The sequence below is a fragment of the Drosophila suzukii genome, chromosome 3 (genome assembly GCF_043229965.1).
Source record: "Drosophila suzukii chromosome 3, CBGP_Dsuzu_IsoJpt1.0, whole genome shotgun sequence".
Taxonomy (NCBI): domain Eukaryota; kingdom Metazoa; phylum Arthropoda; class Insecta; order Diptera; family Drosophilidae; genus Drosophila; species Drosophila suzukii.
Window position 1 is genome coordinate 74130661 of NC_092082.1, and position 17981 is coordinate 74148641.

General features: G+C 38.3%; 1 protein-coding gene across 8 annotated transcripts in view; it reads left to right on the forward strand.

Moving 5' to 3' along the window:
* how (protein held out wings) overlaps positions 1-17981 on the forward strand; it is a 39033-nt gene that overhangs the window by 14051 nt on the left and 7001 nt on the right. For 4 of the 8 annotated variants that reach the window (XM_065867008.2, XM_065867010.2, XM_036817018.3 and 1 more), the window contains exons 3-7: positions 8147-8280; positions 14548-14664; positions 16400-16540; positions 16925-17021; positions 17311-17655. In XM_065867008.2, coding sequence (XP_065723080.1) covers positions 8147-8280; positions 14548-14664; positions 16400-16540; positions 16925-17021; positions 17311-17655 — 834 coding nt within the window. Of the gene's footprint in view, positions 1-8146; positions 8281-14547; positions 14665-16399; positions 16541-16924; positions 17022-17310; positions 17656-17981 lie in introns of those variants that run through there. The other 4 variants (XM_036817024.3, XM_065867011.2, XM_065867012.2 and 1 more) reach the window with 2 other exon arrangements.

The following is a 17981-nucleotide window of genomic DNA, read 5'->3' on the forward strand; positions in this document are numbered from 1 at the left end:
TTATTTTGTTCGTTTTTGGGGCTTTTCTCCAGTCCCCCATCTACGTGTGGGCATTTTGCTGGAAATTGTGCTCATGGGAACTGATTGATTAGCGGCTAGTTGCTTCGCTCGACTCAAGACAACCAGTGCTGCACCACCATCATCACAGCCATCTTAGCCATCTCAGCACCACCGGCCATAACAACAACCACTGCCAGACATTTGCAATGTTTTTTGGCAACGACAAGTTGCAGTTTGCAATTGATTTAAGTCTGTTGGCTTTTTTTGATTTTCGGCAGCTATGTGTTTTCTTTTGGCCAGCAATTTTCCAAACTTGTTTGTTTTCTTTGCTAGCGGTTGCCCTCGGCTCTCACGAACTGAAGTTGGTCCAGTGCGGATTGGTTATTACGGCGGACACACACTTAATGAGCCGGACAGCTGTGAAACTGTTTGTTTCTGCTCGTGACTCAATGTAATTATTAGTTTTCAGTGGGAAGAACCTATTACTCGATGTGAATCATTTCAAAAGTTCCCCAGAAATGTTGGGAATTATTTGTAAGGCATTTTAAAGATTTATGGGGTAATATGTTACATTTAAAGCATTCGGAAAGCTGGGTTTGATAGTATATTTTTAAGTTTAATTTACTTTGGATAGAAGCCCTGGTTATATCAATGATGATTTTTTCAGAATTTGTTGAAACACCCAGACGTCCTCCAAAGATAACCCTATTAATAGTTATTTCCCCCATCGAGTAATAAAATTGTTAAAATTCAATGCCAAAGATTATAAAAAACGCTGTAGCTTCTGGATAAAAACCCGAAATACCCCTGGTTCCGTAGTATAACTACCTTAAACCTTTTGTTTCTCGTTAATTGTTTGATTGCTGCCGATTGTTTTGACACGTATTTAATTTCGTTGAAGTGTCTGCCAATGGTGATTGAATGTTTAGGCCAGGCCAAGCCCATTTCCCCCATTTTGAGGCTCTTAACTGATTGTGGCAGCTCTGCAAGCTTAATGTCAAGTTGCAAGGCTGTCTCGAAGTCGTTCGCACAGGTATTTTCTTTCATTGTTGGCCGGGTTGAGTACCCATGTACATGTGAAAAATTGCCATAATCTGCTGATGCTGATGATGATGTGCCACCCACATAAATGCCGTTCGAGGCGTAACATAATTTGTGCCTAATGCTGTTGACTTGAAGTAGTGCGTGTGTGTTTGCTTTTCAGCCAGCAACTTTCCATTTTGGCCCATTGTCTCTGGAAAAAACTGAAAGTTCAAACCGAACATTTCACTTCCTTTCGATTCAGCCAACACCTCATCCTCAACTCATCTTCAAGTTTAAGACTCATGGGTAAATTTATGAGGCATTCTGGCGTGACTCGGAGCAGCAAGTTCATCAAAAATGTGGAACAAAGTGGCTCAGTGTGTCTGAGACATGTGAAAAGCCATTTGGCATTGTTTTCCCGCCGCATTTTCTTGGATTTTACTTTGACACATTTTCTTTTTTTTTTTCTGCCATTCGATGGTTGTCACATGCTCCTCCAAATCATTGGCTCTGGCCATATTTTTTATTCGGGTGGGGCTTTATTTTAATACCCTTAGACGGGACAGCGATGAGCCATCGTCACATTGAGTGTCCATTAAATTTCCGCCACCTTTTTCTATATTTCTTTACGGTACCTAATTAAATGGCAATGGCTACTTAAATCCGGCAGCAATAAAAATATGTATATAAAATACGAAAGTATTTCGGCTTATTAGCCAAAAATTAGTCACGACCTGACGGCATTGTGTGCGAATAACTAAGTAAATACTTTGAGATTGTAATCGCTGCGATTTATTAGCAGAACGACTGGCCGACTGGTTTAAAGTGTCGCTTAACATGAGCTGGTAACAACGTTTTAATTTTGGTTTAATTACAATTGAATTAGCCATGATATATATTTAATTTAATAACGATGATTATCCGGAATGTTCACACATTTAATCTTCTGCTTGATTGTTATTTGGTTAGCTTTCAAAAAACTTTTACGGACCGTCAATCTTCGTTACGCTCTATGGGGAATGACTAATAAAAGTTATCGAACCATCTAATAATAGAAAGAACGTTACTTGGCAAACATTCTCACCTCTGGAATTGAGCAAGCTGTCATATTATTACCATAATATTTATTAGCTTTCTGTTAATAAAGCAAATTATTAATTTTATGACATTTCCTACGTTTGTATGTATATATGTACAAATTACTTAAACAGACTAAACCACAAAAAGAGCATTATCTGCGACAAGCCTCAAAATGTGTATGTTTATTTAAGCGTCACACAAAAAAAATACGATAAAGAAAATGCTGGTGAGCTAAAAATTTGGTTTATTTAACTAACAATTTGTATAGTATTCCGTGTTATTGTTAGCTTAATGTGCGTTTTATCATTTCTGTATTTGTTTAAGTGTTTACCCATTTGTTGGGCTCGTTAGATCTATTTCCATGAAAAGCGCAATACCTGGTAAAGATTTATCCTAGCTGTGATTTCTTCTCAACTATTTTTCATGTCGAAAAATTAATGGAAATATTTCACGGTGCATAAATAAACAATTTGCAATGCAAACCATTTGCGGAATTTGAAGAAAAACATTGTGTGAAAATGCGGACGTGTTAAAAGGGGAAATACGTGCATTTAAACATTTTGTTTGACGAGTCCTTTATGAAATGGAAATGAAAATGTAAATAAGGTTTTAAAAATGTTTTCTATTAATTTTTAAGCCAATTACATTTCCGTCTGGAAATTCAGGGGAAAGTAACCATTACATATACATTCTGAAAATTTTCCTAGCTTTGGGTCACAAAATAATTTTCCCCACCATGTTTGCACAGCGTTCGCTTGTCTGCATTCAATTTCACTGGTTTCCTTTGTGATCAGGAACATTTATATTTCACTCCTCACCTCCGATGATTTTACGCTTTAAGGAGCAGCACTTCGTCTGGGGTTCCTGGTTTCATCTGATGGTATTTTCATTTCCTCCACCGCGTTTGTTTTGCTCGCAATTCGTTTGACCTATTTTATTTTTTACAGGGGGCATTGTTTTATGTTTTTCTTTTTAGCCCTGTTGCTGTTATGTTTTATGCCAGCATTAATTGTGTTTTCTTTTGTTTTATTTCACTTTTAATGGCTGTAGCTGTTGGTGAGTCAACGGAATCGTTTTTATTTATGTTTTTTATTTTCCTCAGCGACAACTTTCAACAACTCTTGTTTTCTGTTTGCCAAAATGTGGGTTAAAGTCCGGCAGATACAAAAAAATGACGCTGCATATGCAATTTAAATTTTAAAAACATGTTAACAAAACTTTATGTGTCTCGAGAAAAATCAGATGAACCAATTGATATATTTATGTCGTGCTAGAAGTGATACTAAATATAATGGAGACCATGGAACTTTGAGCGTGTGAACCAAGTTGCCACTGACAGCTTTATGATAGTACAAATTTATTAATAAAAATGCATAAAAAAACTGTCATTGCTGTCGCTGGCTGGAATATAGTCATTAATAAAAAAGCAGAAAATATATTAAAACACAAAAAGACAAGTAAGATTAACAAATGTTTATTTTTGCCTTGATGCGAATCGTTTGCGGTACAGTGCGGGTTATAAGTTTGTGCTTCAGGAATCAATATCGGTATTTGTGGATTATTGGCTTTACAAATTGATTTAAATAATAAATGGTTTGTTTGCTAAGTCAATATTGAGCATATTAATTGTTGGCGCAGTATATTCAAATCAATGGCGATTTTAGTGGAGTTTATATTTAAATAATTAGTTGGAGACCAATTTAAAAAATCTAAAGCCCCTACTGGGTAATAATAATATTTCATATCTTAAAATCTTACCCGACTTATAATTCAGAAACCCACTGTTGACTTAGAAGCCAATGCCTTATGCCAACCACAACCACAAACCGAAAAGATATGCACAAAATATGCAAAAATCCACCAAATCCGAATAATGAAATTACTTGAACGCACAATAAACATTTGAATTTTTTTTCGTTCTGTTTGGCTTAAATGCGAGTACAATGCGAAATTGCAAATGCGCCCAAGGCCAATGGAGTTCATGACGAAAAGCAAATAAAAAACCATAAAATCAAATACATTTTGGCGCTTGCCAAATATGCGGGATCTGGCTTAATTGCAGCCGCAGAAGGCACAACAATCGCGCTGAACCTTAAACGTTTTCGAGCGTTTCGGCCATTTCTGGTGACAATTTGTTAAGACTCCCGGCCCACACGGACGGCCAAAACGACGGAGGCCGAGACGAAAACCCAAGCGATCGCAGTTGACATTGTTTTCTTGGCTACAAAACAACGCCCACACGCTCATCAGCTGGCAGTCATCTAATTCGTGTGGTATGAATGGTTTTGCATTCATAAATTAGCCACCAGATACTTAGATATGTGTCGCACTCAGCCAGTATACACAGATATAGTGTATAAATACTATATATATAGTATATTCCCCTGCCTCACCCGAAGTCGTGATCCAATGCAAATTGTTCTCCCAGCTTAAAACAATCAATCAGAGCCGCTAAGCCGCTGAGCTGAGCACGGTTTTAATTTGGTTTAGAGGTGTCTGCGCCATCTGTCTGGCGTATCTTATTAGATTGACATGTTTAGGATTCGATAAGTTATATCCTCTTGGTGTATTTGGTGCGAACGAGGTTCTCGCTAATGGAGAACTGATCAAGGGTGTTGAGATATGCTTATTTGTCTGGGTATTGGCTTTAAATGTTTTGATATTTAGTTTAGAAAGATCGGTAGTGAGAAGTTTTTGATGAACAGAATTTATTTAAGCCTTTAAAACCTTGGCAAATCATTCGCTTCCACGCTGTTCCATACATATATCTTATAAATATATATATAATAAACTGATTCCACATTAATATTCCCAGTACTATGTACACATTTTATGCCCTACTTGCTGGCGGACATAAAGAACCCTTGCCAAAAAATCGTGGTGCATAAAATTTGACAATTTATTGACGCTCGACTGGTTGTCGTTGCCAGTGGCTTTCGCATTTTGTGTTTCGCGTTCATCATCAAGTGCAGGAGGCTAAATTTAAAATTCAAATGTTGCAATATTAGGCAACCAAGCAGGGCGGGAAATCTGATGTTATGTTATGTCCGCCCACCTTCTAGAAGGGCGACATCGCTGAGGAATCTCTAGAATCTCATCTGCCCCGATGATGTCACGCTGAATTTAAATAGTTCCATCCTTCTTGGCCACGCCCTCTCCAACCTTGAGCTTTACCCATTTTTATTCTTAGTTGCTTGACTAATAACACTCCATAGTTAAGGTTCTCGCCATAAGTGCTTTTGTGGGGGCTGGCTATAAAAAGAGCGCAGAAAAAAATTATACAAAATGATAATAATACTTGAACACACACGCAAATCAGCAGTTTTTTTTTTACCTCTCTACTTGGGGTGCCAAATTTGGTAGCTCCGTCCCTAGCCATATATAGAGGTCCAACTCGCTGTTGGCCAAGAGAGATATAGAGTCATAAGCGCGCGGTCTATGTAAATTATGAGTCGAGTTGCAAAAAAAAAAAGATGCGGAGATTGCCTTAAAAGCACAAACGACTCGAGACTTGTTAATGAATAAAAAGATCTTTCATTGATAATTATTAGATTGGCACTGCTCTCGTTCTCCCCGCCCACTCTAGATATGTATTTGCCCGGTTCCGCTGAGTTATGCCCTAAAATGGTCAGTTGGCAACAGGTGATCTTGAGCCAGGGCTTTAATTATAGACTCGGCGGAGACTGACTAAGCTGCTATTAATTAAGCCGCCTGCGCATATGGCAGGGTCTTGATTATTGTAATTTATCTAAATGCCGCTATCAATCCCCAGAAGTGAATCAGTGAGTGACTCCGTCATCGGCCTGCTCTGATCGCATATGCAAATGCAATTTTACACCAATTTGGCGCGGCTTATTCATCTAATCTGGCTGCACAATCGCAATCTTCGTGCCACTGCCACACATCGGTCACGTTGCAGATTGAATAGATGTGGATGCGGATTGACACTCGCTCGATTAAAATTGACAGCTGTCATGATTGCGTTTATGCCAATGGCTTGGCTCATGGCTCAGAATCACCGAAACGATGATGATGATAATGATTATAATCTTTATGATGATGCCACCGATGGAATGCTCCACTTGCGTGTCGCAGTAAATTACACGAAAAGTGGTCAAGCAAATGAAAAGCCTTTCTGGAACTGCTCTTAATTATGGTCGATGGGGGAAAATCTCATCTCCATCGCTATCAATAATCGAGTCAAGTGTTTGGAGCGGCTCCTCCGATTCATCCTCCTCTTCATTCCGACTCTTTTGGCATTTTCTTTATGGGTTCTTTGGCCCGCAATGAACTCTGGAATAGACCGGCATTTCTTTTTCTTTTTTCGCACCGCTCGGAAAAAGTAAATTTAAATTTTGTGCATTTCTTTTCGTCTTCTTTGTTCGACTCTGACTGCTCAGATTTTATATTTGAAATTTTATTTATGTGGCACACAGAGAAAGCCGGGGTATAAATTAGAAAATAAGCCAGTAGCTGGCTAGATAAAAATATCAAACATAATTAAGTGAAATGCCATGAAAGATGTTGTTTAAAATCCCACATTCAACAGGTCATGAAACTCGTACAAGGACTTTGATTTAATAAAATATCTCTTGATTATTATTTGAAACATCCCTTTAAATACTATAATATATAATAATGTTTGTTCAAATAGATTTCCCGATTACAATGTTGTTTTACTGATTTTATAAAATCTATTTAAAGTATTTCTGTTGCCAACAATCGCATACACTGTCAACCAAATCAGATAAGCTTATGTCAAAATGTTGACATTTAGTGAGAGAAGTCAGGCATTTAATTTGATGTCATTTAGTGGCGTATTCTTAAATCATTTCTGTGACATATGATGCAGTCACCTTAACCCCCTGCCGCCCCCCAGGGGCCAACACACCCAGAACAATTACCCACTTTTAGTGACAAATTGTCAAAGCACATGCCAAAGACAAACAATGCAATTGAGCTTATGCAAAAATAAACAACACCAACTCATATGATCATATCAATTCGAGAGCCCCTGTCAACTGACACAGTTGGGGGTTGAAATGCCCCACCCCCACCTGCGCCACTGAAAATCCCCAGAAGTGTGAATTGTAGGGGGGCGCTACTGGAAGGAGGAGGGGGCGTGGCATAGGTGACCTCAGATTTAAGGGTGACCAATACATCATTACGATGATGCTAGGCAAATTATGGCATAATTTGTTTAAATATAAACCAAGTGATTTCATGGCTTAGGTTTAACCTAATAAATAAGTTAGAACAGCAGATGTCGATGGCTGGGTAAACACATTAACACGCCGTTTTATTGATGCTAATTTAGTTGGTTTTCCACCCAGAGGCAAATCAAACGTAATTTAATATAAGCACTTAGCAAAAATGACAAATTGAGCCGCACTCGGTTGAAGTGGAGCCAAAGAGCCTGCAATTAAAATTATCAACGCTTTGTTTGTTTGTCTTTCGTCTGTGTATTTATTGCGCTCGGAAATGAATAAAGGCTGTTGTAGAAGTCGATTTCATAACGATTAGTAACTATGGAATTGTGTAATGAAAGTGAAATGTAATAAAATGTATTGCCTGTTTATAAATAAAAGTATTAAGTAATCTTAAAGTTTAGATTAACAGAGAAAATGCAACTCAAAATACAAAGAATTTCTTATAAAATTTGTAGTAACTACTTTCGTAATATTAAGAAATTCCAACATAAATGTATTTTCAATCTTTGGATAACTTTGATTAAACTAACACCATTTAAAAAAATGATTTTCTAAATTTTAAGTCTTAAATTAAATTAAAAAGTAAATAATAGTAATGATTTATTATATTATTATTTTATTATATTATTATTTTATTATATTATTGTTTTATTATTATATTGTTGTATATAAATTTTATAATGTTATTGTTGTGGCATATGTTATTAGTTGTAGTATTTAACACATGTTTTTAATAGCTCTTTTCTGATTAAATACTCCGCATTTTGTTCCCATTTTATATTGTAAATGAACATGTATTAATCCACTCCTATCTTTCTTATTAATCTTTCCAGAAATTGCACGCGTGCGCGCCTCACTGTTCCAGATCAATGGGGTCAAGAAGGAGCCCCTTACTCTGCCCGAACCCGAGGGCTCCGTGGTGACGATGAACGAGAAGGTTTATGTGCCAGTGCGCGAGCATCCAGATGTAAGTGGTCCTAGTAGCATAGCGATGATAACGATGATCTAATTTATGGATTCGAGGAGAGCACACGACTTCCGCCAATTAGAATTGACAGCGCGTTCAGTGAGCAACTGGGCTACACCGGAAATGGCTTAAAGGTGTGCCAGCCAGCAGCTCTGTGCCGAGGTGTATCTTCTCCTCCGCCGATAGAGTCAGTCATCTGTTAAGTTGTCTTGAAAAAAGAAATAACGCCCCAGCAAGATGCCAAATGCAAAGCTACGATGCACCCTTCCACTTTTGCCCATAAATGCCTGCCCCGCCGATACAGATACAAATCGAGATATATACGATATATACGCGTATATAAATGGGTTAGACAAAATCATTGAAGCGTTTTAGGAAGTCGTTTGACGGCGTTCATTCGTTTCATTTGTCGCTCATTGTAGGCGTCGGAGCAAGTCACTCAAGCCAAGCCCTGCCACATTAGAATTTGATTTAATTTTATGCAATTTAAAATGTTTTCCACCCCTTCACTCCCCTTTCCCCTCCTTCAGACATGTATATTTCTTTTGTTTTTCCTTAGTTTTGTTAATTTGGAAATTGTTTGGGCGTAGTTTCGTTTTTTATTTATTTATGGCCTGACAGCAGTCGCAGTGGCGGAACTGAGGAAATTTATTTTACTGCATGACACACTTTGCTCTTAATGTTTATGTTTCTTGTTTTTTTTGCTTCGTTTCGCTTTTTCCCTTGCTGTTTTATTTGTTTCATTTTGCTTGCGATCCAGATAAATGCATAAATTTAAATAGCATTAATTAGACTCGAAAGCATTTCAGATCGCACTCCGTTCGATGGTGTCTCTACTGATGTGGCTTCTGTTCGGCAGCTGTTCAAATAATTTTCTTTGCCAAATGGCGCCAGTGGAGGGCGATTGGGTGGGGCGATGACCCAATCAAATGATGTGGAATTAAATGATTTTTTAATCGATTTTAGTATCCCTGAAATTCGCCAATTAAGGCTGTTCACACAATGCTAGTATGATTCCCTGGTATTTTTTAGTATTTCCTGGTATTTTATCTGACATACTATTGTGGCTCTAAGCTAGTGGTTTACAGATTTATATACTTTTTGTACGATCGCAAACCTCTTTTTCATAAAGATTAATGTACTATCCAAGTGGTTGGTCAAGAAAATTAATAATTTGCCAAGTCAGCACCACTTAAAGAGGTTATAGAACCTTTTGCCTTTCCTCACCGTCGTAAAAATTAATGAAACCAAAGTGAAACATTTCTCACATGTGCCTTTCAATTAATTACCACCGGCCGTTGCATATAGAAAATATTCTTCATCCCAAGAGAGTTAAGTCGAGCGAAAAGCAAATACGAAAATAGACAGTCCGACATTAACATAAAATTGAACTTTATTAGGGCTAGACCCAAATAAAATGAATATGAATGAGTTAAGGTCATAAATTAAAAACAACATACATAATTTAATGAAATGAGAAGGATGTCGAGTGAGACACCTACTGATGATGTTGTTTCATGTGTTTTCGATGTTTTCCAAACGAAAACTGGCACAGATCTCTGACTGAGATTTACGGCCCCGAGGGCCTTAGATTTTTCCGCTTGATTTTCCAATATTTCAGGTGTTCCTATCTGTCTTATTTTTGAGGCCCCCTCAGATGTTGGTTCGTTTTGTGCGGGCGTTTTTCGAGCGCTCTTTTCTCATAAATCATACCATTTAATTGCAATCATTTCGGCCAGCAACAGCCTGCAATAACTAAAAATTCACATTGGAAAATTCTGACATTTTCCTACGGTCGCCCGTCGAATTTCGAAAATGTTGAGCTAGACAAATGGCGTTTCGAATAACATGGAAGTGCAACAAGTTCGGGGCAGAATGTTTATTGGTTTGCTTGTTCGCTTGTTTGTGTGCGCCCCGTCATGGGGCATAAATTTCAAGGCATTAGCGCAGACACCGCCAGTCGCAAATAATAGCAGTTAATAATTTATAACGCATTCAACAATGTAAATAGAGATTTGTCAGCTGGCCGACAGGCCGACTACAACAATATGCCATGTAAATGGTCAACAATTTGTCAACCTGCTTCCAAATGCAGAGGAGATGGCAGCGAAGATACATACTACTATATATGTGAATGTTTTCTGATGTCTGGCTAAATCTTGTTTCCCTGGACGTGTCCAAAACATAAATGCAACTTAATTAAAGTCCCCACAGAAACAGCGGAGGCATTAAAACAGTTTACAATTAATTACGGCAAACTATTAACGCTCCACGTTTTCTAGGGGTCCGCCTTTTAGCCATCCACATCCACATATCTTCTGGTTGTCCGCAGTCAACGCTCATTGCTCATACGCCCCGTGGCGCGTCATCCGACATGCGACATGTTGACCCACTGAGCTTCTGAGTGATTTCGCTGGCTACAGAACTGAAATGATGTTTGACATTTTTTATAGACTTTTCGCAAACTCATTTTTCGATGCTTAAATTTTAACATATGGAAGAGGGACAATTAAATGCGATTCGAGGGAAATATTTTCCAGATGAGACAATGATGTTCTATAGGAAAAACCATAATCTACCTACAGACTTGCTTTAAATTGACTATTTTACCAACTAAATGGTTCAAAATGTATTAAACTGAAATAGTGCAAACCTAATGGTTCAATTAAAACGCTAAAAACACTTTATAGCTTTGGTAATTATGCTCAAAATGGCCTGTAGGCACGATCACTCAAGCAATCTGCTTAGAAATTAATTAAGCAATTGTTAATCGATCCCATTGAAATGAGTGAATTACCCTTCCGCTGATTAATGTTGCGGTCACACCCCCACACAGGCCATTTGCATCCCACATTTGTGAACCATTTGACATTCGATTGGTGCTAAGGTCATTCGGCTATTAGACATATCGATCAACTGAGTAATCACGGCCATATTTAGGCCAAATTACATCCCAACAGCTGGCCATCTCAGGCATTGTGTTGATGTCTCCCCAAATCACCTTATGTTGCTTTTGGTTTCGCCTGTGTGTACTTTTTGTTTATTGTCTAAGCCGTTAACACAAAAGCCAATTAATCCACAAACTGCAGCAAATTAGTCATAAACATTCAAATGCTAATTACGTGCAATTTTTATGTACACTTTTGGTTGTTCGGTAATTTAATAGGTACAACCCCGAAACAAAAATATAAAAACGACAACAAATTGTGGCAAGAGCATTATTTTCAAGTTTGCTGCCGTTGTGTGTCATGTCAAAGTTTGATTTATTTTTCCGTGTAATAGACGAGCTTTTTGTGCATCGTAATTATGTGTGTGTGTGCTAAAGTGTATCTCTCTGTAGATGCGAATACCTACTATATGTACACTACATGCATAGTAGTAAGCCTAATCTATTTGATCTATGCCGACCCTGCCTCGGTTTGCTTATGCATTTCTGTTTCCAATTTACCCGCCGGCGGCTCAAATGAAAAGATTCGTAAGACTCACTGAGTCACACGGGCAACGCGATTAAAATCTGAACACTATAAAGTATAATGTTCTTCTACACTCGGCTACTCTAATGAAAAATTCCAAATATTCTCTTTGTGTGTGGTTTTCATATGAAAAGTTTTTGTGTTCACAATTGGATGGTCTGTTGTCATGGTCACCTGTTTTGATGTAGGAGGCGGTTTTCTTATCACAGCCTCCACTTCTCGTGTGTTTGTTTGTACTTTCCTTTTCAGTATTTTCGGTGCCCTTTGTATGTACGTCGCAGTTTGCTTATCAATTGTTTGTACCTTTATGTCGTATTGAAAATTGTTGTACGTATTGTATAAATATAAAATATTTTCCTTGCGCCCTATCTGAGCTCACAATCTGTGAAATAAAGCAGCAGAAGCCTACGCTCTCATAAAAGCACCCAGTACACCTATATGTGTGTGCACAGTGTACACTATACAACATTTATTTGTACGCTTCACTTGGCTCCACTCCACTTGACTTGCCTTCCAGCTCCCGTTGTCATCTGTCTTTTGTCTGCTGACTACAGCACTTTTGGCTCGAGTACGCGGGCAAAAGGTCAATACAGTATCACAAGACCCCCAGGTCCCAGAAAGTTTACTACTTAGAAGGTAAAAAGTATTGAAACTTATGTTTTGAAATTATTTCTTTCTGTGTATCTTATGCGTGACGTCTTGAAAAGCACGCGTGCCACTTGAGGCCGCGTAATTGTTGAACAGCAGGAACAATCAGACAATAGAGGAAAAGGGTTCCATTATGCTACGTAGAATTCTAAAAATACTCATGGGTCTACCGTTTGCATTGTGCATTTATAAGGGAATTGAAAGTAGAAATAGCTATGTGGCCTTTTGAGCTTATTTTGTATTCCATTAATTTCACAGAGATTAGGCTTTATTCATGTTGTGTTTATCATCATAATTTGCATTTATTGTTAATAAAATTTTTATTTATTAATTAATAACCAAAAAAAAAAATATTCTTTGAAAAAACACTACTTAAGCCATTAAGTTTGACTGTTATGTTCTTAATCTTTATTGCCTTATGAGTTTTCTTTATGGGGAAAACTTCTCTCTTTTTAAACTCCCCCACAAACACTTCAAAAAGCCAGAAGCAAGTGAAAAGCCCTTAAAGCACAATCATTTATAATTTATTTGGCCACTCGTATTTGTTTGGCATTCAACAATATTTGTAGAACGCAAGTGGCATCTGTTAAGTGCAACACGCAAACGGGGAGAAAATGGGTTTTAATTTCCGCTTAATGGCAAATGGAAGAGATCACTTGTGCAAACATTGCGTTGAGCCAAGGATTTTTAATTAAGCAACCGATACGGGGGCGATAAGCAATGCAAATATTGTCTTGGACTGGGTTTAATTTTTTTTTTGCTGACATATGTGGAAGCTATCGGTTGCGGCCACATATCATTTCATTTTATTTGGCTTAACCAACTTTCTCGCCATTGGTTTGGCCACATTTTGTGTGGACTTCAATGGAGGTTAAATGGTTTTTCGCAAAATTTAATTAAAATTGCCGGAGCCATTAGGCATTAACTGCATTCTTCGCGGCAATTTTCAATTGATTCGATCTCAGCAGAGCCAGTTGCAACTGCAGTTGCAGTTTCAGTTGCAGATGCAGGCTTTCAGATACAGATACATTCGGACTGACTGACTGACAACAGCTGCCGCTGCTGCTGCTTTTTTGCTACTTTGGCTTTGGCTAACTGCTGCCGGCGGCTGTCTGCTGTCGATGATCGCATCGCTGTGCACTTAACATCCCCATATCTCACATCCCATCACATCATCGCATTCGCAATGGGTCTCCAGATGGATGTGGGTGGGTGGTTTCCGAAAGCCCAGGGCGAGACCAGAACTAGTTTAGCCCGCAATTTACAATAACTCAGATGGAAATGGTTGTGATCTGGCCAATAAATCTAATTTATCGGTTAGCTTACGGTGGTCAGTGGTTGTTGCAATCTGGCCAAAGTATATGATAATTGGGCGCCACGGCAGTTGGGGTCACCGCATCGCTGATTTGGGCTTGGAAACGTTGTTGGCCAACATGCCATAGACGTCCATCATCATCGACAAGCGCGTCAAAAGATTTTTGCACGCTCCGCTAATAGTTTAAGCAAAATTCTTTTGAATGTCGCCGACAGCTGCACAGAGAAAAAAATGTATCTTATGGTTATTAACTATATTTAAATTTTAAAAATAATATTTTTAAATGCTTTGTTGAGGATCATATTAAAAATATAGATTTTTTCTAAAAGATAAAATACTTGCTTTGAACAATTTCGATTTCTTTCAAACTTTTTTACCTTATAAATTTAAAAATTCATTTCTTTTGAGTGCCTTGCTAACTGAGTGACTGCATTTGGCTATATGCACAAAGAGTTTGTGTGTCTATCTGGCTGATTGGTTTATCGTGCCAAATTCAGGCGTGTCGCCGCGGGTCATATTACGTTCGCCCATTGTTGTGCCCAAATGTGCTGTGCTTTGGATTGTGGGTGACTCCAGCCTTCAACGAACCGAATCTGACCAACGTCATACGCTTTAATAACTTCGACTTTGAACGGATCTGGCCTGGCATTTATGCATCCTGAGTCACGAGCCACGAATGACGATCTAATGCGTTTTAAATTTGCCAAAAACTTTGAACTTTAAACAAAGTTAGCCAGTTAATTAGATCATCGTATGTTGATTCGCTAATGATTTCCTCTAATTTCGAGCGTCTAATTTAAATCTCCTCTCCTCTTTTCGCTTTCGTTTCAGTTCAACTTTGTCGGTCGCATTTTGGGACCCCGTGGCATGACCGCCAAGCAATTGGAGCAGGAGACCGGTTGCAAGATCATGGTTCGCGGCAAGGGATCCATGCGCGACAAGAAGAAGGTGAGTGTAGTGCATTGTAATATATTAAGTGGATTCCAATTTGGAATTGGACAGGAAACGAGCCCGAGCGGATCGCACATTCCATAGATTTTTGAGCCATTAGCCGAGCACTTCAATTTCAATTTTAATTATCGTAAATAGTGCTCGCGAGTATGGTACGCTTGGATATGAAAATTCTGTTGACAGTCGGTTTCCGTGCCAAATGGGAATTATTCTTAATTATAAGGCGAAAAATATGCCCCGCTCTTTGTGTCTTTGAGATTTTATTTCTGGCTATGATTGCCATGCGGTTGTTTCCGTGAAGTAATACGGCACCAGCTTAATTATTTCAAAAGAAAATGTATTTTAATATTTTAAGTTAACTTAAAATCAGCTAATATACTTAAAAACTAAATTAACTTATTTATAACGAATATTATTATACTATTTTAGAAAGCTTTGATAAAACAAGTATGTTGATATGATATTTTATTATCATATCATATCATCATATTTTATCATCATATATCATCATATTTATTGTACTATGAAAAAGTAAAGTAAAAAGCAATATTAAAATTCTTAATTTAATATTCTTTAAAACTACCTTAAAGTAAAACATTTTGTTTGCCAAATACTCTCACTTATTTTCACATACCCTTGCTTATATGCGTATCTTGTCACTCAAAAATGCTCAGATGATTTAATTTCCCCTGACGAAAAAGGCAAGTTAAATACGAGGGAAAGAAAGAAAACTGAAACGAGTGTCTCGAGACGATTAAATGTATTTTTGTAATTCATAAATGTGCCGAGCCAGGCATTCAGAATCGGGACAGGCATACAGAAAGGCAGACAGTAGAGTTTTTAAAAATGCAAATATTTTGTTGCAATAATTTGATAATTTAGTAGAAATGAATGAGAGGACTCCCACACACAAATGTCTGACTCATCGCGAACCGAAAGATAGATATTCGTCGGTGACACAAGTGAAAACCGAAAGAATAGAAATGTTCTGTTTACTTGCATCTTGCAGATATAGAAATAGACAAGCCGACAACCGATGAATAAATTAGTCATGGTGCATGGTTTTACTGAGGTGAGACCTCCTCTTCGGATTTGCTCAGGTTCTCTTTATTTCTTTTGCTCAACCACTCATCCAAAGTGGCCAACAGATAGGTTGTCCTCGATTCTTGATAAAACTTTTGCCGGCACTTATACAGTAGCCAACATGACAGTTGTTAATTTGACGTGGAATTAGCTCTGGACTTCTTCAAAAGAATTTCTATCCAATTTGATCCTAATTGATTATAAATTCTGGGTCACCAAGCGAGGTGAAGGAGAAATGGCAGAAGTATATATTATATTTCAAGCACGTAAGCAAAAACTTTTCTTGCCACAAGTAATAACACAAGTGAAATGAAAAATTGCAATAATGTTTTTAGTGCGGCGTAACACGCCCACTCTTAATTGTTTTGTGCCCATTAGCACAGTTGGCTTAAGATTCCGATATAATTTTTCGAATTTTTGTATAGTTTATGTATTGAGCGCAGTGAGAGGATGGGATGAAATGATTCAATCATTTAGCATACCAAATAAATGAGTCCGAATATTTAATGTTTTCGAAAGTTTTTGATCTGAATATGCAATACAATTTTAAATTATTATCGGTTTTTTAGTACAGCTTTGAATTTAAAATGACCTTTTTTACGACTATTTTGTATTTTAAATGTAAAATTTTTTATTTCCCATTTTTCAGGAGGATGCCAACCGTGGCAAGCCCAACTGGGAGCATCTGTCCGATGACCTGCATGTCCTGATAACCGTCGAGGACACCGAGAACCGTGCCACGGTCAAGTTGGCCCAGGCCGTCGCCGAAGTACAGAAGCTGCTCGTGCCGGTAAGTGTCTAAAACTACTTGACCCTTAAAGAACAAGAGTCCTTTAGAAAAGCCAAAAGTAAACTGATACTTGCCTAATGTACAAAAATTCATAATGCGCCCGCAAAAAAGCTTAAAGTAAAAAGAGTAAAAAAAAAGTAAACAGAAAAATTAAAAACAATTGCGTGTTGCCTTTCCCCACCTCCTTTGTCTATGTTAAATCAATAATAAATTATTAAATGATTTCTCAGCTAAACCGAATCGAATGTTAACCAATATAATTAATAATGAATTTTCTTTTCTCTCTACCAACAAACCTAATCTGCTTTAATGTATTCCGTTTAATACATTAAACCCCAACTACAAATCAATATCAAAAACACAAACATACACTCGTACTAACAGCAAGCCGAAGGCGAAGATGAGCTAAAGAAACGTCAACTTATGGAATTGGCGATTATTAATGGCACTTATAGGGACACAACAGCGAAATCTGTCGCAGGTATGTCAACCAAAAGCCTACCTATATCTCCTAAAACCATCTAAAACCCAAAAAAAATAACCTAACTCGATCTTCACTCAGACATAGCTTAAAAAAATATTAAAAAAAAGAAACACAATAGATAATATAACTACCACGAGAACTACCAGCTAAAATCGAATGAGCGGAGAGAAGCTAACCATTAACGATTAACGATTTTGCAAACTGAACCGTTAACGAAACCAAACTGATTTTAAATTCGATTTACATTTCTTTATTTTTGCATTTGATTTATGTGTACGACGAGCAGCTTTTTCATGCGTTGGCTCTGCTTCTTATCTGTATCCCGCAGTGTGCGATGAGGACTGGCGCCGCCTGATGGCCGCCTCCGACAGCCGCCTGCTGACGCCCACCGGCCTGCCCGGCCTTGCCGCCCAGATCCGCGCCCCCGCCTCCGCCCCGCTGGGCGCCCCCTTGATCCTGAACCCACGGATGACCGTCCCGACAACGGCGGCCAGCATACTGTCCGCCCAGGCCGCTCCGACAGCCGCCTTCGATCAGACCGGCCATGGCATGATCTTCGCACCGTACGACTATGCGAACTATGCCGCCCTCGCCGGCAATCCTCTGCTCACGGAATATGCTGATCATAGCGGTGGGTTGTTTGCCAGATAATAACACACGTATAGTACATACACCATCTCACCCCGAATCACTCTGTTCCATTTGCTATCTCTATATCGATTATGATTTATGCTCACACCAACCAACCAATCAACAAACACACTAAGCGAATCATCCATCAATCTAGGCAGAAGAAGTTAGTCGTCTAAGAAGATACATATATGATAGCTACATGAATCGAGGGTTTAGCTGCGAGTTAAATTGCGAGCAATAATATAGCATATCGCTAGACAAGCACACACCATTTAACACACACTAGAGATACAATTTACACGTTGCGCATACGCCCGGTAGGTT